At 45.9% G+C, this 20,012-nt stretch overlaps 1 protein-coding gene across 3 annotated transcripts in view; it reads left to right on the forward strand.

The window, feature by feature from the left end:
* Positions 1-1,734: 1,734 nt before the first annotated feature.
* Positions 1,735-20,012, forward strand: part of LOC149361893 (arylsulfatase B-like) — a 37,863-nt gene continuing 19,585 nt past the window's right edge. For 2 of the 3 annotated variants that reach the window (XM_089572868.1, XM_089572869.1), the window contains exons 1-5: positions 1,735-2,092; positions 10,024-10,132; positions 12,531-12,690; positions 15,640-15,752; positions 17,978-18,088. In XM_089572868.1, coding sequence (XP_089428994.1) covers positions 10,034-10,132; positions 12,531-12,690; positions 15,640-15,752; positions 17,978-18,088 — 483 coding nt within the window. In that variant the 5' untranslated portion in view covers positions 1,735-2,092; positions 10,024-10,033. The remainder of the gene's footprint in view (positions 2,093-10,023; positions 10,133-12,530; positions 12,691-15,639; positions 15,753-17,977; positions 18,089-20,012) is intronic. The other variant, XM_089572870.1, reaches the window with a different exon arrangement.

A 20,012-nucleotide genomic window follows, 5' to 3' on the forward strand; every position in this document is an offset into this window, starting at 1 on the left:
CACTCAGGACGTGAACTGTAAAGCATGATCAATGAGTTAGGCAGAGCATGAGTTAGGCATGAAATTCACATGGAGAAACCCCAGGTAATATTCCTTTGTCTAGCACGGGAACTGCAGTCTGCAATTGGTAGCGAGGTGCAGGAAATAGTAACGGAATATATCTACTTACAAGAGGTAGTGACCGCTGACCCGGAACATGAGAGGGAATAACTAGAAAAATAGGAATGGGGTTGTTCGCATGCGGCAAGTTCTCGGAGATCACGAATGGCAGCGTTCCAATATCCCTCAAGAAAAGGAAAGCATACAACAGCTCTATCTTACCGGTACTCACCGATGGGGCAGAAACGTGCTCGCTAAAGGAAAGGGTTCAGCTTAAATTAAGGACAACGCAGCGAGCTATGAAGATCAAGATGGTAGGTGTAACGTTAAAAGACCGGAAGCGGGCAGAATGGATTAGGGAACAAAAGCGGGTTAGTGATATCCTAGTTGAAATCAAGAGGAAGAAATGGGCATAGGCAGGGCATGTAATGCGAAGGCATGATATTCGCTTGCCCTTAAAGGTAGTTGAGTGGATTTCAAGAGAAGGTAAGCGTAGCAGGGGGCGGCAGAAAGTTTGGTGGGCCGATGAGGCTTAGAAATTTCCCGGAATACGGCGGTTGCAGCTGTTAAAATACAGGGTTAATTGGAGAGACGTGCCAGAGGCATTTGCCCAGAAGTGGGCGTAGTCAGGCGGTTGATTATGATAGTGATTCTCACCATTTCCCCTAAAACATTTGACCACCACTGACAAACCTGTATGCGTTTATGAAACAAAGGTATCGCAGCGGTCATCGAAACGCCTTTTTCTGCGTACAGCCAGAAGTTTGAAACTTGCTCCATGAAAAATCAACGACGGTGAAACTTTCTTAATCTAGTGTGCACACTCTCAGAAAATAACCAAGGTCTTTTTCATGTTTCAAGAGGAAGAAATGGGCTTCCTCTTCTTAGATATTCTATTTACGGATACTTTCTTTTTAAATACAAATTGCCAACTCAATGCCATGGTATACAAATAAACTACAACTGGCGCTTCAAAGTTTTAAATTGTTTCTTTATGGAGCATAAGCTTCGGGTCACCTCGAACAGTTCATGTCAGATCTATCTTGCCGAAATATTTTCAGACCAGGATTACCAGCACCTCAATTAAGGACGAGATTTTTTAAGGGATTGGAAATACCACCCCTAAAGCGCAGAATTAAATAACGTTTCTGCTAACATAACCCATAAAATACGAGACCCAGCATTCCGGTACTTTTTTTTTTAAGGAGGCTATTGTTGGCAGAAAAGGTAAATCCCGAGCATTGAACTTCGCCACAAACTCGCAACGATTTCTGCGAACAAATTTCTTCAAATTCCGAAAGAATTCCACCCGCTTCAGCATTAAAAGAAAAGTTTTGTTCTTTTCCTTTCTCACCAGTACAGAAAATACGTTGTCATTCGTGAAGTTTTTCGTGTTACTACTACAGCTCTTTGAAAGGAATGTTCGAAAAATTCCCGCAGTTGTAGAAAAACAAAAACATGACTGTTTAGCGGCGACGCTAGGGAAAGACAGCACCCGTCCTCCTCTGATTCTCCTTTCCTGCGGCCACAGCTGCGCCGATGTCGTCAGATGGCCGCTTGCCATCTAGGCGCTTGAAACACGGGGTACGGGAAAAGAAGCTGCTTGTTTCGAGTTTTGCCAGCGCCACCGCCAGCGTCAACACGCGCGCACCGCTCTACCGTAGTAGCCTGCGTGGGAGCTCCTAGGACGCGCATGCCGCTTGATCGCCGGCGCAGTCAAGGCGCCGTATCGAGCGCCTGTGCGCGTGACACGAAGTGAGGGCTGCGAAAAGTAGGAGCTCCGAAGTGCATCAGCTGGCTGCTAATGTAGACGGAAATTACTCGACGCATGTTGTGCTCGAAGAGCAGCAGCGGAGAGCACGGTGTTTGGACAATCGGAAATAGTTTCCCTCTGCTCTGCAAGAAATAATGCGACTGCATTGATTGGAACGGCACGGCGTATGCGCATGGTTTGCGATTGAAGAAACATCTCAGCGACGCTCGGCACGAAAAGGTAAGGGGCTATTTTTTTTTACGTCCTTTCTTTGCGCGTTGAAGTGCGGTTATCACTGTCACATCCTCGAAGGCTTTTTTTTTTCTCGTGAGCATGCGCACGTCTCCTTTCTACTCGGATAACGATAAACCAGGCAGCCTCGGACTAGATCTAAGGCGTCAACAGTACGAATCACGGGGTGACTCTGTGGTACTTCGTTATATTATTCCAACGCGACGTGGACAACAGAGAAAGTAAAGACAACTGCAGCGTCCGTGTCAACTTTTTCCTGTCTCGTGTCCTCGTCGCGCTGGAACATTCTGATGAACAAAGGTGTTTTGGTTTGGTTTATTGGGGTTTAACGTCCCGAAGTAGCTCAGACTATGAGGGATGCTGTAGTGAAGGGCTCCAGAAATTTCGACCACCTGGGGTTCTTTAACGTGCACTGACATCGCACAGTACACGGGCCTCTAGAATTTCGCCTTCATCGAAATTCGGCCGCCACGGCCGGGATCGAATCCGCGTCGTTCGGGTCAGCAGCCGACTAACAGGGGTTGTACATTTCTGACGCAAGAAAAAAAAACGATTCAACAAGTTAGGACTCCACGACGAATGCGTACTTCTCAAACCGGGTGGTTACGCCATTGGGTTCGCTTATACGTCTGTGTATTCTGAATCATGTGTTATTTATTGCTTTCTACTCAGAATCGTCGTAGTTATTACACGCCCGAAGTTAGTCGGCAGTTAAAGAGCGTGATGTTTCAAGCATTCAAGACTGCGTTCAATACTTCGTAACCTGTTTACACTTGATCATGTTTTTCGGAACTTTTGCAACCAGTATAGCGTAACACCGCCATTTCGAGGTCATCGATTTTGTTTGTGTATGAAGATAGTGTGCCTCCTGCTGTTTTTCTTTAATCTTGCATATCTTATCGTATGTCTTTTTACGGAGCGCGTTGTTTCTACGTGAATTAGGCTTTTAATATTTCAGAGGACGCTTAACGCTAATGTTATGAATTTCACCTAGTAGCTATTTGCTGCACTGTGTTCTGATCAAATGATAACTACTTCGACGTGCTTCAGCAGAATTTTGCTGCTAGATGGCGCTTTTGCAGTGGTCATCCGCAGCCAGCTTTTCCTGCGCAAGCAGCACCAAGGCCATGACAGTGCTGTTGTTTTAAGTATAAAAAAATTGAAATTACATTAAAAAGGTCTGACATCGCACTATGGCGTACGGGCAGATGTCGCATGAAACAACCGTACGCAGCAGTAGGCCCTGGATTTTTTTACACCTAGAATGCATGCGTGCCAGCTAGCTGCACCGTTTTGACTGAGCGTTGCCAATAAAAACGCTATTATTTCCTCATTCTCTCGCGCTTCTCGTTGTTTCCTGCTTGAGAAGTCGTTCGCGTGCCCGTCGTTCGCAGTCCAAGCTCTCGCCTTTCCTTGTGAACTGAACACGTTCAGGGACGAGCAGCTCAGATGTAGTGAAAGCATTGGCCGATGTCAAATCCATTATCAGAGCTCGTCCGTAAGACGTTTGTCACTGAATCTTCATTGCATTCATATTCTTGAATTAAAAGAAACGTTGCAGAACTCTGCTTGGGCACACAGCGCGAAAAATAGCACATCGCTGTCAGACGGCATATGTAGCGCTATCTGTCGTCAATGTGGTCAACTGATTTTAAAGAAGTACAAATAAAACTAGAAGCTATGATAATAGCTTTGCTAGGCTGTGCGAGTGCTTTAAAGCTTCGATGAGGACGTTCAAGGCTGAGCGCCGAAGTAGCCTGGGTTCGGATCCCACTGAGGCCTAATTTGTTGTTTCGTGTTATTCTCGAGATTTCTGCCTTCGTGCGGACGTATAGACAAACATATGCAGAAGGACAGAGGGAATACATAGGTACATAACACATTCCCCTACAATTAGCGGAGGGCTTTTGAGGATATGTTCTAAGCAGTAGCCTGTAACGGGACCAGGACGTAGGCGAAGTTGTCGATCAGGTACAAGCACTGATGAGGTCTCGTTAGATTATAGGAAAGAAGAGAGGAGTTGGCAAAACCTGTGAATAATGCCTAGGAGAATGTTATTTTCTTCTTGTGCTTGAGCTAGAAAGATCAGTTGCTTTGTCGTTAAAGATGTCAGATAGTTACGCACGGTGTAGGCGAAAAAACAATTTGGCAGCTATGGGCAGCAAATTCACGACCTCCGCACATCGCGCTCAGTGCTCTGCTAACTCAGCCATCGAGGCAGCGGCCTCACCTTCTACTGTCCAATGACTGTATATTACGTATAGCCTAAACTCGAGAGTGTCCACTAGAGTCACCGTCAAGCTACCATCACGCACAGATATTTCTGCAAATCTCGGCAGCGCGGTCAGTGTTTCAGGAGGATTATGCAGCAAGCTGGTCGTTATCTTTAAATGGAGTGATGAGGTGCGACCAAGAGCTTCTGTTCCCTTAACGGCCGTAGTGCTGCTGTCGCCACTAGTTTTTTTTTTTGTCTTCTAGGTTTGAGGGGGGGGGGGGGGCACAAACAGTTTAAGTTCTGTGGTAGCCTGCTTATTTGCGGTCTACTACTGCGTCCTTCTTTGCCCTCGCATCCGTGGGACCTGTTGTTAGCTCAAAAACAATGTCGATCAGTGGTAGCGACTATAACGGCTCGATCACCCCGGTACTTTCCAAGGATTAGAGCTATGAACGGTTTCACTCTGAATGTAATTTCAGAATGGTAGGAAACGCGGCACCTTGGCCATCTGGTAGATTTTGGAATGCTGGCTTAAGAGCTTGAATACGGTGGGAGTTCTAGAATGATGGCAATTGCAGAAGGGACGGCAGGCTCTGATGTTAAGCAAGCTGACCGTTTGTGCTACTTCCGAATGGCTCATTTCTAGTGATAGACCGAGCAAGAAATTTCAGAACGGGTAAGACCAAATCAGCTTCACCGTAGTGGGTAGTTTTAGCCGTAGCAATCGGAACGTCTTCACTGCGGTGCTTTTTTTTTCATTGTTCGAGGTAGGTACCTGATTGCTCGGGTACTTCCAGAATTTAGGCTATTATAACCGCTTCGCCGGCAGGCAGTATCCGAAAGGTAGCAGTCATAATAGGCGGACCACGCGGCTACTCTTGTAATGGGAAGCATCGTTGCGCATTCTTCGCGATCTAGTTTCAGAATCCTTGAAGTTAAAAAAGCCTCACTGTGTCGGTAGTTCCAGAAATTTGGTCATCATAGTGGCTCGGACGGCTTAGTAATTATAGCAGCTGCAACTATGATGTTCTGACCGCACTGATTTCTATGGAAACGCCGCGATTATTTCATCTTGATCACGCGGTCGTTTTAGTTTTCCGTTTTTAGAGATCACAAGAGCTAAGCGCACGAGTAGATTAGAAGCGGCTGCCGTCGTAACAGCTTTACATGGCGGGTAGTTGCGGGTTGCGATTGGTGAGAAGAGCCTGACTGTGCTTGCAGCTAGCAAATTGTAATGACTACAACTCAACCGCGGGAGCGGTTTCAGAATGGCGGCCAATAGTTTTTGACGGCGTGTGTGGTTTCGAAATAACAGCGATCGTTGGGAAATGACCACCGCATTAATTTCGGAATAACAGGAAGCATAATGTGTGGAGCTGCCGGAATGAATAACGGCCGTCTTTATGAATAAGCCTTTCGTTCGGGAGGCGGCTTTTGACCCAGAAATACGGTGGGACAACTGCCAAGCGCACTTTTCTGCATGCGACAGGTGCAGGATGGCCTTACTTGTGAGGCCACAAGTGCTCTGGCATGCTATAGTGACGCTCTCAAGCGGCTATGCTAGTGAGACATTTTTTTTTCACATAGAAAGTAAGAAGAGAAGCACTGAGAGCCAAATGCATTGCCTCCTTTTCGCTCCTTTCCCACTTTACGGAAGTTCACTCAATACCACGGCGGAAGGCACTTAGGCTGCCTACAGCACTTTTTGCCTTTCAGAAATGTCTTCCGGTGCTCCCTTTGCACTATAACACTTCTCTTAAGGGAGCTTTCCTCATACATTGCCCACACTAAATTTGTCTTGATTATCTTTATGTTTTAAACTTGCCTCACGAACTCCAACGTAATGAGGCATACGATCAATTACAATGTATTTTATTTGAAGTGACGACTAACGCAAGCAGATAGTATAATTCTGGGGCATATGAACTTACAATTCGCCCGTTTTTATGAGTACTAGCCCTTCCCCGTTATCGTTTACCGTAGATGCAAAAGAGCCCTTGTTCGCAATTCAAATTTGTTGTTCTGTTGCTATTTACTCCTGTGCATCCGTGCTAAGTTATATTATTACTAGGCATTTTGTTTCCTGATTACGTTAATTGCTGTTTCCTCCATAAATTGCAAAATTTGTTTATTTGCTAGTTTTTATGCATATCTTTAATTTAAATAGTGTTTTCTTCTACCCACTGTCCTCATCTTATGTCTATATATTCCTTGCTATTTGTTTTATTTATGTATCGTGTCGTTCCTCGGCTATTTAATAATATTATGTCGCCCTTAAAGATTTAACTTCAGGCCTTCGCATTCGGTACTGGAAACGCATTCAGTGCCTTTCTAGGAGGGTCATGAAATAAATCTGCGATCAGAAAAATAAAAGTAAAATCTGAAAGTGGCTGTCTCGCAGGGTCGGCGTTTCATAGTTTCCTGTACGCTGTTCCGCCCGATGAGAGAGAGCAGCTGAAAACAAATTTTCAGTGGTAACAATAAGCATGCTGACTTTCCTTTAGAAGCGTCTTACTTCCACCGTTAGACAGCATGTACAGCACCAACCACTTGCCTAACCCTGCGTTTTGGTTAGGTAGAACATGCTGCTTTATTGTTAGGTTATGCTGTGAAGGCGTCCGTGCTTATCGGAGTGCTTGTGCCAGCAACCCATCTACTGACGTTATACTTAGTACCGACTGCCTCAACTATCCCCCCTCGCATTTTACAAGTGCTCTATTGTTACTCCGTTATATGTATAAAGAAGCAAAACGCAGTGTGGTACCGGTCAACTGAAACAAGAACTTCTAGAAGCGTTAGAGATTAGATGACTGCCTGAGTAGATTCTAATTGTTTTGTCTGTCTGGATATCGTTTTATGGGTCACCTTACATATCGCCATGCACGAAAAATTCGCCGTATTTCAAATATTTCGTTCTGCTGTGTGTTTTCGCCCTTTCCCTTTCTATTTAACGTCTGTGAGCATATACTTGTTCGGAGCAGAAAATGAGCTTTCAAGTTCGGGCCACCTAATACAGCGCTGAACCGTGAAGAATGAAGGAGCCATTGCAAAGACAGACAACTTCGGTACACTTACCTGAACCAAGGAAAAATTCTAATTGCATTCGCATTCCGATCGTGCATCAATGAAGAATATTCGATTCGAATTTCATTTGAGATAATCAACAAATTGCACCAATTTCCTAGTCATGATGAGATCGGGAAGGCATCGGGGAACACGATTAAATTTATTTGTATTCAAGATATTTGCAAATGATTCTGGATGACGGCCTTTGATAAAAGCTGTCAATCACAGACAGGCAGAGTTATTGTTTTCAGGCAGCTCATGTGTGGCGGCCTTATCGAGGAGGATACTAGTGGTGTCGAAAAATATAAAAAAATCGTCAACAAAACGAAAGACCTTAAGGCCGAAGGAATCCAAACAGAGCTATGACATCCGGGGGCCGTACGTTGCGGCGAATACGGAAGGAGAGAGCACCGGCTTGGCAGATGGCGTTTCCAGTAAGAGACACCAGTAGACACGGATCCACATTCACACATACATTAGAGCCCATAGTACAATGGTTTGGTTTGGTTTACTGGGGTTTAACGTCCCAAAGCGACTGAGGCTATGAGAGACGCCGTATTGAAGGGCTCCGGAAATTTAGACCACCTGGGGTTCTTTAACGTGCACTGAAATCGCACAGCACACGGGCCTCTAGAATTTCGCCTTCAAGAAATTCAGTCGCCGCGGCCGGGATCGAAGACGCGGGTTCGATCCCGGCCGCGGCCGCGGGTTCAGCGGTCTTTCACGGAGTGTATTACCGACTAAAAGCAGCGCTATTATCTATTGTTCGCGCGACTTCCTTATGACAAACCATCGCGGACATAAACATACAGTAATAAAAAGAAGCCATCTATGCTCATGATAACCGAGCCAAAATAAATGCCGCATGCGCAGTCCCGTAGGGTCGGCACCTCAACGCTCGGGCGGTGCAGCTTGATAAAGCTTAGTTGCTGCCCCCCCCCCCCCCCCCCCCCCCCCCCCCCCCCCCTAGGCTGGAAACATGGAAACGGCCCGTCAGGCAGGTCTGCGAACCGCAGCGCCGCGTGGTGAGATGTCCCAATTCTGATCACCAGTAATCTGTGCTAATATTTTTGGGCTGCAACTGTATGTACTTTTTTCATATATGACGGTCTTCTGTAATAATTTTTATTCGTTCTTTGTTGTAGTGGTGAATTATGAAAATGTTTTTTTTTTAATCTAAAAGTTCTTTGTCATCTCGACCACCGATGTAGCTCAGGGGTAGGGAGCAGCGTCAAGACGCCAAACTGCGGCTTTTTTTCCTTCTTTTCAGCCATGTGATATACATGTATGAAATAAAAAAAAAACCTAGAAACCTACAGTGGGCTGCACACCCCTTTATAAATAAGAAGGATTAGCAGCAATAGTAACGAGTTAACAATTCAATGTAAGAAAAGGTGCCGTCCATTTAGATGCTCTTATTTTCATTATGATGCGCTACACCGCTGACAATGCTACACCGAAGAAACTGCTCTTCTAAGTCGAAATCCAGATTTTATAAATTGCAGAACGTTTTAGATGCAACACACGGCATACCCGCTAAACATCGTAAAGACATCCGTAAAGCATAGTCATAAAGCGCATACTGCTTACGCAGTCCGTTGGATCGGACCGTCTGGTAATCTGCCAATTTTATTTAAACCAGAAGCTCCACTTCAAGACCAAAGCTGCAAAAGCCGTCGCGTGGCTGGAGCCTGACCTTGGCTTAATGACTGGGTTTCGAACGCGCGGTGGCGTGAACGGACCAACTTCGTTGACCTGTGCACGAGAGCAGTATACTATCGCTATAGGCGATCATGTCTCATGTTAAGAGAGAGAGAGAGAGAAAAGGACGGAAAGGCAGGGAGGTTAACCAGGCGATGCCCAGTTGGCTACCCTACACTTGGGGAGGGGAACAAAGGGGAAAAAAGGAAAAAGAGCGGCAAAGAAATGAGTCTGTCAAGTGTCCATCGACCACTATGTCACAGGGACAGAGGGCGCGCACTGAAAACATAAAGATTATAGGCGGGAATACCCCGGGTCCCTTAGGAAATTCAGGAGCGCTTTCACCGCTTTACGTTGTCTGGAAGGTTGTGTCCAAGGCCCCAGAACGTTAGACTCTGTTAAAGGACGCGAGTCCAAGCGGAGCAGAGAAGCAACTAGGCAACCGCGCTCTCGCTCAAAACGAGGGCAGTCACAGAGGAGGTGGCTGATCGTCTCGTCACAACCACACTGTCCACACGCAGGAGAGTCAGCCATTGAGATGAGATGGGAATAGGCGTTTGTGAACGCCACTCCCAGCCACAGGCGGCAAACAGCGTAGTATCACTGCGGGGGAGGCCGAATGGTATATGATGTTGGAGCAAGAGGTTGAAGTGATGCGAGCGGGGTGTCCAACCTCCAGGGGCAGACCCCGACGTTACAGTCAGGTTTCGGGCGAGCAGTTGAAGGTGCCTTGCTCATGTAAAATGCAACACTCCCTGGGGTTGTGCATTGCATGCGTCGTCTTCATCAACTAATACAACTGTCGCGCTCATATCGTCGCCAGACGTGCCGACGACCCAGCAAAGCCGAGCCATGAGCCAACCAGGCTAAACACACGCTTTCGCACGTCTACTCGGTTTAACTAAGTTAAACCCCTGCTACTTTTTTTTTCTTCCAGGGGACTAAAAATGGCCAGTTCTCATCTGGCACTCGTGCATTTGCTTCTGCCCGTGGGTATATGTGCTACAGCGCAGCCTCACATAGTATTCTTCCTCGCCGACGACTTGGTATGTACTATGTCTTACCTATTTGGAGCTTTGACGTCGGAGCGCAAATTAAACCGAAATTTATGTGGCAGTAGCCTTTGTGCGCCAGGTATACACGCAGAAAAAATGTGCTTAATGAAACAAAAAAAAAACTATAGAATCATAACGGCAGTGCAAGAACCCGGTCTACATTAGGAAGGGGTGGGCGCGCGCTAGCAGATGCGCACTCACGCACCCACCCACCCACACAGATGCGCGCGAGCACGCACGAACCCAGAGACATACAAGCATGCACGCACAACCACCCACGCGCGACGAAACCGCGCACGTACCTTGTTTATTGGAAGAAGGCCTGCTGGATTGAATAGTTACATTGCTCACGCTCGCACAGAACTCAGTAAGCCAAATACAAATTAATCTGAGCTAAAAACTGAACTAGAGGGTACACGTAACGTTTGAAACATCCTATCGTGTGGCTCAGAAAAGGTCGTATGCCGATCTGTATGCGGCAATTCAGCCATGGATTACGCAGTCACTGCCCCCTTTCCTATTGTCCTATGCTTCCCGCAGTTCAAATGCGGTTTGGTATTTTACCATTGCCTGGAACATTTGCACTGTCGAAATGTAGCGCACATTTCTAGCGAAGATGTGCACAGAGTGTACAGGCGCGGCCATAAGTAAACGCCGCACGCTATTGGGTTTGAGGTGCAATCACGCTTTCTCCATTGGTAATGAAGAAACGTTTTTTGTCTACAAGAGAGCCCACCAACCTCTTCTACCAGCGTGCGCGCACCACTGCTGGAAATTTCAATTAGGCGACTCGAGAAAAATATTCGAAGACAATTGCGTGCTCCGTTTACTTTTGTCCGCGCCTGTACATCTTCATTCAGTTGCGCATTTTTTTTGCGGGGGGGGGGGGGGGGGGGGGGGGGGGGTAGGCTTCATCAACGTACAAGCGGCACAATTGCTGAGGCGCTGACCGACTTGCTCAGTTTCCCAGTGGATATGTTATTCATGCAGCATCCAGGGCTAATAAATATGCCAGTAACATGGGCAGTCCTACGATTCTCTCTCTCTATATATATATATATTGTTTCGGTCTGATGTTGCGGTTCTATTGGATAGATTATTGTGCAACTATAAGGTTCATAAATATCACAAGCTGCCTCGGAGATGTTACGTCAGGATACAAGGCTAGATATTAATGTAGCGAAGCTATTTTTGCTAGTTTCTGACGAGAAACGAAGTAAACCGAATTATTCGTTCCTTTGTCTGTCGTCCTCGTCATTTTGCTCAGTCTTTCTTTTCTTTTTTCTTAAAAGAGAAAGAAATACTGATATCAATCTTCCAACTACGAAAGGGTGAATTTCGACGAACGCATAAAGAATGGCAGGTTGCCAAGTACGTTCTAAGCAGCAAATAACTCTGCTGTTTGTTTTTCGACCAGCGAAGTCACATACACGATGGGGACGTTGATATATGTGTACTTGGCAGCAGTAGTTTTTCTATCATGTCATAAAGTTTAACATGGAGGCTTTTGGCATTTGATAAATATTGAGTATATTGCTGACTAGGTTAGTTTAGCATGCCCACTACTCGGGTTCCAATCGAATCATTTAAAATTGCTGAGGAAGGTTGCTTCCGGCAGATCACTATTGCTTGCGCAGGCCTTCCGTCTCAACTATTCTCAGTTGAAGCGCCCCGTACCTGCCACAGCTGAGCGTCTAACACAGAGTAAGGCATGAAACCCTTTGTAAAGATGCCTATATGAGCCGACTTTCAAGTATTACTTTGCCACTGCCATAGGACAGAGCCGGTTCAGAGCAAGAAACATTTGACCGAACGCCTTCCTCATATTTGAATCATCGCAGGCGAACTTGCCTCAGCAGTCATGATGAGCGCGGAGAGTTTCCTTAAAGGAATACAGAGGGCTGTTTTGTTCAATTTCTCGTCTTACTAGAAACTGGCTGTGAGGTTATGTTTTAATGAGATGAATTTATTCGGCAGCAAGGTCATTTATGTTTAGAAATCGCATTTCAAAATGAAATATACTGCTGTTGTCGCTACTTGGTTCAAATTTTCGTTGACAAGGCCAAACCAAAGCGCTTCATCACTCTTTGGAAAGTGAATGGGGGTGTGGCGTAGCTAAGTGTTTTGAGGTCAAAGCAATTAGCATGCCCATGCCGCAGGTGGCGGCTATACCTGTTTTCAACCATAGCACTGTTCGAGCCTTGTCTGTATTTTCGGTGATTGTAATTCTTTGGTCATACGGTTTATTTATCGTATAGATACGGACCAACTTAAATTTAAATTCAGTGCTCCTTTTTATTGCAGTGGGAGAGTATACAGGTAAAAGCAGTGTATTTTATATGATTACCTTTCGGAGAGTTGTGTACCTAACTGCTGTTGTGACCTGCAGGGATGGGACGACGTCAGTTTCCACGGGTCCTCCCAGATCCCGACGCCAAACTTGGATGCCCTCGCTGCAGATGGCATCATCCTTAACAGCCACTATGTGCAATCCTCCTGCGCACCTTCCAGGGCAGCTCTCATGACAGGGCTCTATCCAATACGTACAGGTACACTCGTAATCTTTGTTTCACAAAAAAAAATTCGTTTTAATGCAAGTTCCAGCTAAAATCTCTGTCGCAATATTTTTTCCGAAATGATGCTCGTTTTTACGTGGAGCACAAAATTTTGCAGCCTCATTCTCGCCTCGTTAACTGGAACTTGTATGGAACACGCTGATACTAGTGGAACAGCCAGCTAGTCATTTTTTCACGGTTCGGTTATGTGCAACTCGGTTTCAGTTGCTTCATGGCGTATTCCAGATTGAGCTAGGTCACTGCTCGCGAAAGGAAAGCGAGGCAAACACGGTACATTTTTGGGGGAAGTGGGCACGTGACATATTGGAGCCAGTGCCCTGAAAGTGTGTTTAATTTTAAACCTCTCTTCAACGGGACTAGTGCACGCAGACGAGTTTGCATGGTGCTGTTTTCTCATACCTATCATCCTTGTAAAATACCCGCAAAGTATTGCCGGTACAACAATTCAGATGCGCTTATGTGAAACCGAGTTCCACATTAAATTTACGTAACTTACCTGCAAAAATGGCGAGAATGGGGCTTAGCAGGTTTCTCATGACGGTTCAATGCGCTTAACATTTTGCAGTACAAGAGACGACACAGCAACACTCTGCGTTGGTGTTATTGTTTCGACTCTTATTCTGTAAAAAGTTAAGCGTGTTGAGCCATCATTAGCTGAAACATTTTCCCACATATGTCGCTTCTTTCTGTATCCGGAACGCACTTCTGTTGGTATATGTTTAACGCAAAGTGGTTCTAGTTAAATTCCAGTTACTAGCAGTCCCCTGTGTGCAATCCGATTAAGACTGTTGCTACCACTTACACTGCACTAGAAGTCGAATCGCGGACGGTAACGGCGCCACCAGCACACAGGATATGGACAGCGCAAAGAAAAGCGGATCCATTTCCACTATTCAAAGTTTGTAACATGCCTTAGATTACAGAGGTAAGTTTTTTTCTTCTCATTTTGCAATAATTGAAATGAGGCCACTACGGCTGGGATTCGATCAGTAGGCATCAGCTGTTCCCTGCGAGCAATCGTGGTGGGTTGTGTTTACACCTTGCAGTGCCAACAAGATGTGCTTATTGGACGCAAATACGCATGCTCCTGCCCGTAAGATTGGAAACGAGAGCGCAAACTGTGCGCAGGAAATCTGTGCAAGGTTAGGACTTCAAAATAATCCGTAGGCCTGGAGTCTCGGATTGCTATATGAGCAGCGGAATAGTTTTGCGTTTTTTTATTTTTTCGAAAAAAAAGGGTAAATGGTCGCAAATTTTACTCATAATTTCATCCTTGTTGCCCGCTTATTGGTGATTTCTACATCTCTACATTTAACTCTTGATTTGAGATTGCGAAAAGTAGATTTTTGCAGCTGCTGTAAAGAAAAAGATGGTTTCATGATTGGCGCCCACCATGAGGACTCCAGTGAGTGCTTAAAAATGGAATATTTAAAAAAAAAAACGAGTGCATAAATGCCTTAATTCAAGCTCTGTAATGTGTTAAAAATTTGCCCTGACGATTTCTTGTTTGAAGCGTTGTAAGAGGGGTAATGTAAGTGTCTGGGCTCATGTACAGCTCATTGTTTCTTAGAAAGAAATTTAGTTTTATGCTCTGGATCTTTCGGTGAAGTCGCAAGGTCCGAATCACATGAGTTCTCATGAGGCTAACTTTCGAGTCAGTCAGCTGACGCCTTGAACAAATAATGCCGATTGCTTTGCGTTGTATCATTTCAAGTGCTTCAATGTTTGGTTTATTTTTGAGGATACCAGATCGCGCATGGGAGTTCTAGTGTTGGAATTGTGCTTGAGAAGTAAGCTCTTTTTTTCCAGAAATTCGGCAGGGGGCTAGTTTCACTTTGTCCAAAGAAGGATAAATTCAAATCCATAATTTGATTTCAATATCCCAAATGCATTGCTCGTGCAACATTTGCCATGCAAAACTGGAAAGAATACCATAGAATCGACATCGGTTTTCAATATGTTTATCACATTGGGAACAGGTTTTCTTCGGAAACGCTCTCTCAAAATTAGATGGACGCACTGCTATAGGAATAAAGTTTCTTACTGTTAGTTTGAGGGAAAGCTGGCAGTGCTGCCCTTCAGCTACCATGGACGCTCAAAGTACAATGGGCGGGTGAGCTACCTGATGCGGGACAGAAGGATTTTTTGCGGAACACATAGCGGCGTTACTGATATGTCCCATTCCGAAAACGCTGTCGTCCGCCTGTGCGCGCACACGTCCTGCTTCTGAGAAGAGCGGATATAGCAGCTGCTCTTCAGGATCGTGTTGGAAATAACTTAAGCAACAGTTATGTTACTCAGTTGAAATTTTCCCGCCGATTTCGAAGCCGCGCGGTGGCCGCCATTTGGATGCAGACACGACTTCATGAAATCACGGATATACGTGCATGCTGTCAACCCGCACGTGTGGCACTTACCTGTGGTAGGACAGGTCTCCGCTTCATACTTTGTGATTCTCTTTGCTAAGTCCGTACGCGCAGCGCCAAGGCATGATAAGCCGGCAAATGGCGGGCCACGCACGCAGACGACTTTGGCGTGAATATAGTGCGCAAAAGCCATAGGAGCGAAAACGCAGCAGCACACGACGCCAATAAAAGATTTATGTTTTTCGAAATGCCATTAAAAACTTTTAAAGGTGTTTAAGCAGTAACATTGCGGCATCCATCCTCGATCGAGTGAGCCAGGTTTCTACACAGTCAAAATGCGAAAGAAAAATGCACCAGAGTCATATGCTTTGCTAGCGCAGGTTAAGGAAGCCCGCGTACACGGAATGTACCAGCGGCATTCCTATAGCAATGAGCAATTTCGGCGTACTGGTCCGCGGATACCTTATTTTGTAGCGTTTTCATCTGGTTTTCATCTTTAATCTAGTTTTCATCGCTTGTAATCTATCCCAATTGTTACCATTTGCCTGCTCCACAGGAATGCAGGGCATCCTACCTGGAATTGAGGGGCCCTGGGGCTTGCCCCTGAACGTGCGCATTCTTCCTCAGTACCTGAAGGAGCTTGGGTACGAGACACACTTGGTCGGAAAGGTATAAGTCACTTTGCGTCCAATGTTCTCCTCTTGCCTTAAACTAGCGCGAGTTTCCACGCTGCTGGAACACGCCCTCTTGCGGCGCGAACAAGCTTTTCAACTTTGGCGTATAAAGCCACTGTAGCACATAAACCCAGTATTGTGCAATTTATTAAGAAAGAAAATAAAATACTTCACTATATGACTGCAAGGAGCACAGATAGATGAGTCAGCGGTTCCTAGTAGATAAGTGTTAGTACTAGTTCGAAATGCACGGGTTTGATGAACTGTAAACGCTCAAGGATTCGGAGAAAGAAGCAAGTTTTTCTGCTGTTGCTTTCTGTGGCGGTCGCTGTTCGTGCTGTAAATTATGATTCTGAGCGCGCTAAGAAGAACGCCCAAAACGTGTTTATTATTAAGAAGAATTCGCAAGGACATCTGTTCACATTAAGTGTCGTAGATTGGTATTTTCCGAAAAGTCTTCTATTGCTATCACATTACCATTTTTATCATTAGCGCCCTTCTCTGCCCCTTGTTGGCTCTGTTGCTCTCTTCGACGAACGGGCACCTCCAGCTTGCGTTGCCGCTGTCCCACGCACTCTTCCCGTGCCTGTTGACTTTTCTCGCGTTCTTCCAAGCCGAGGTTCGGTTGAATCCTACTCTAACTTCAATGCGTGTCTGAAAGATGTTTCCCGTACGTCACAAATCCGCTTTTCTCCGAGTGATGCACGTCCAGGCCATGCCACAGTTGTTCAATGCCCACTGACAGCAAGCGCGGTGGGAGGAGTGGCTGCAAGGTAGAGAGTGTCCGAATAGTGGCACCCGTTTTTGCGCCGATCTCAGACAGCGGAATCTACCGTTTTCACACTGTACCCTATTGCCCAATTGTTCGCATCAAAAAGTTTGGTTCTGACCAACGAGGTTGCTCCCCACGTTTCATTTATAACTAGCGCTACCAAGTACGAAGACAGAAAATCAAGATGCATGAAAGAAGTTTGAATGTGCGCATCTTGATTGCAGCTCCATGTCGCCTGGAGTATGAGGTCCTAGCCAGGAGTGCAGTCAGGAAGAGAGAATAGATGCACATAATTAGTTAAAAAATGTCAGGCAGCCTTGCGCCTGCAGTTGGAAGAAATCAATTCCATAGAACGGCAGGGAGCCAGGTAGCAATTCGTGGCTGGTACCCTTTGCCGCTTATGCCCGCCGAAAGGACCCTCTTGCACTCAGCAAGAAGTGAAATTAGAAGCAAAGAATTTTAACCTAGTTCAACGGCAGTGTTCTGTCTGAGCGAAGATCTAGTTGCCTTTTAAGCCGCCGTGGTGGCTCAGTGGTTATGACACTCGTCTCTTCCCGCGAAAGTCTCAGGTTCGATCTCGGTCGCCGCGGTATCATTTCGATGTAGGCAAAATACTAGAGGCCCGTGAACTGTGCGATGTCACTGCATGCTAATTAACTCCAGGTGGTCGCAATTACTCAGTGTTCTTCACTACGGCGTCGCAATTAACAGAGTCGCTTTGGGACATCAATTCCCAAAACAAGCTGACAAACCAACGAAGTTCCTTACAAGGCGCACTGTAAAAACAAAATGTTTGGTTGGTTGGTTTATGGGGTTTAACGTCCCAAAGCGACTAAGGCTATGAGAGACGCCGTAGTGGAGGGCTCCGGAAATTTCGACCACCTGGGGTTCTTTAACGTGCACTGACATCGCACAGTACACGGGCCTCTAGAATTTCTCCTCCAAAAAAATTCGAGCCGCCGCGGCTGGGATCGAACCCACGTCTTTCGGGACAGCAGCCGAGCACCATAACCGCTGAGCCACCGCGGCGGCTGTAAAAACAAAATGTGCGCCCGTGTGCTGTGCCAAGTGAGCTGACATTAAAGATCCCAGGTGGTCGCAATTATTCCGGAGCCCTTCACTACGGTACTTCTTTCTCTCTTTCTTCTTTCAGTTCCACCTTCCTCCCTTCCCTGACGGTGCGGTTCAGGTGTCCACCGAAATGTTACACAATTACTGCGCCATTTCCTTTCCTCAAATAACAGTTTTCAATTTACGAGGATTATTACCAGTGTACATGAAGGCTGAAGAGATATAAGCACATATTTTTCTCCAAATTCACCATACACGTTCAGCTACAAACACGCGCCTGGTGAGCATATATGTGAGATTTTATGCCCAAGTTCCGTTCATGCTCAAGTTCCATTTTATCCCGGAGTTTATTATTCTCATTTTTTGTGCAATTGCAGTGGCACCTGGGATATTACATGGAAGACTTCACTCCAACCTTCAGGGGCTTCGACAGCTTTTACGGATACTACAATGGCGATGAAGACTATTACAGCCACAACATTCCTTACGTATGTTATTACAGTGTTCTTTTGTGGAACTCATTGAAAACCTGGTGTGATATTGCTGAGCATTGTCTCTTTATGACATCCACCGCGTAAGATCTGAAACTATCGCTGAAACTAGGTTGCTTTACAATGAATACTTTGCGTTTGCGCTCAAGGAGAGCTGTGTTGCATCTCGAATATTCGGGTCGGCACGAGCCCAGTGCTTGCGCTTTTGATCCCGAACGCAACGCTCGGCAGTGACGTCATGAAGGCCGCTTTCTTCCATGTCGTGAGACGAAACAACTGCCGCAGCAAGTGTGCGCCGCTCTTCATGCCTCTCCGTAGACACTGCGCTGCACCACTGGCGCTCTGGACACAAGCGCAAACGCCACGGTAGTGCCGACGCTCGCCTTCTATCTTGCTTTCTCTTTCGTGTTTCTATTTTTAGCGCGCAAAGTTGGCGGCACTTGGTCGAGGAAAATTGTAGATACAGCTCGCTCTGTAAAAGGCGTACTTTATGAGAGAACCGGTCCTAATGATGCATGTTCAGAGCGTAACTGTTAGGGCATGAAACAATAAAACTTGGGAAGATTTTACGCATCTAGAAAGCAGCTTCCTAGAACACTCGCAAAAGCGCCGGCCCTTTTGTTTATGCCTGGAAGTAGCTAAAATGCACAACTTCGTCACTGTTCTCTGCTGTGAGCTGTGGTCATTAAGGAAGGGTAGTTTCATAGATACAAATGTGGCGCTATATAGATATGACTTCGTTCCTTCAATAATAATTTTGCTGGCTTTTATCGTGCCTGCAACAGAATATTGGAAAACCGAGTTCCGAGCATGATATTTGAATGATATAGAGGCCACCAGATTCAGTGTTCGGATTAAGAAGGAATCAAATTTTTTTTGGCATTTGGATTACATCCTTGCTTCCGCAATGCTCGTTACTACTTTGTTTAAAATATAGGTGGGCTATCGTTCCAGCAATTGGTGAGAAAATACAAATGTGCTATGCTTTTTTCGATATCGGAAGCGTAAGCGTAGTGTTCAGATGGAGCAGTGCTATGCGCACCCGCTTTTTACGACAGTTTCTAATAAGTGGCGCCCTTTTAAGCGGGGTGTAATTAGAGTGCTAGATAAAGCCACCTGCGCCTCCGATGTTGACTCTCCTAACGTGGCACTCTTACTCCATTACGAAGATCGCTTCGAGAGTATTGCACATGGGGACAACTGAACGCGTGAATATGATTTTACCTTGGCATTTAAAAGCGGAAAATGTTCCGTTTGGAAGATATTTTGTGCCATTACTGATAGGAGTTCATAAAAAACATCCCTATGCAACGCTTTACTCCCTTTAACGGCATGTAAAGTACCAAAGCCCTTTTTTGACTTTTGACCCGTTTCGTCCGAGCTGGTCAGAGTTGCCTCCAACCCCTCCTGCGTTGGCTGGTCATCGCGCCGAACGGGTGGTGGCGTTCCTTGGACTCCCTGGCAGCGCTACAACACGCTGTCGCGTTCCACTCCTAACGGCGAAGCTTAAGCGTCATTAATTAACAGTTAATTAGTATTCAGACATTAATCAGTAACTAAACACTAATTAATTAAGCAAACAAGGGAAGGGGAATGAGGGGCTCCTTATAAATATGACAGAAGCCAACAGCCACAGAAACCAAGGAGCACAGGGGACTTTTTATTTTCATCAGCGCCACCCGTGGCGCTGATGAACACAGGACGTTCCACGTCCGCCGCTTATGAACGTGGGTGGCGCTGATGAACACTCTCAAGGTTAGGTTACTTGTAAACATAAATACCCCCGAAAAGCAGATTTGACAGCCGTCGCCGTAGCTCAGAGGTAGAGCACCGGACGCGTAATTCGGAGGTCGTGGGTTCGGATCCCACCGGCGGCATGTGGTTGTTTTTTCTTCTGCTTTTCTAATCAATTAGCATTAAG

This window comes from Amblyomma mixtum, chromosome 2 (assembly GCF_055824585.1).
Source record: "Amblyomma mixtum isolate Tamu chromosome 2, ASM5582458v1, whole genome shotgun sequence".
Lineage (NCBI taxonomy): Eukaryota > Metazoa > Arthropoda > Arachnida > Ixodida > Ixodidae > Amblyomma > Amblyomma mixtum.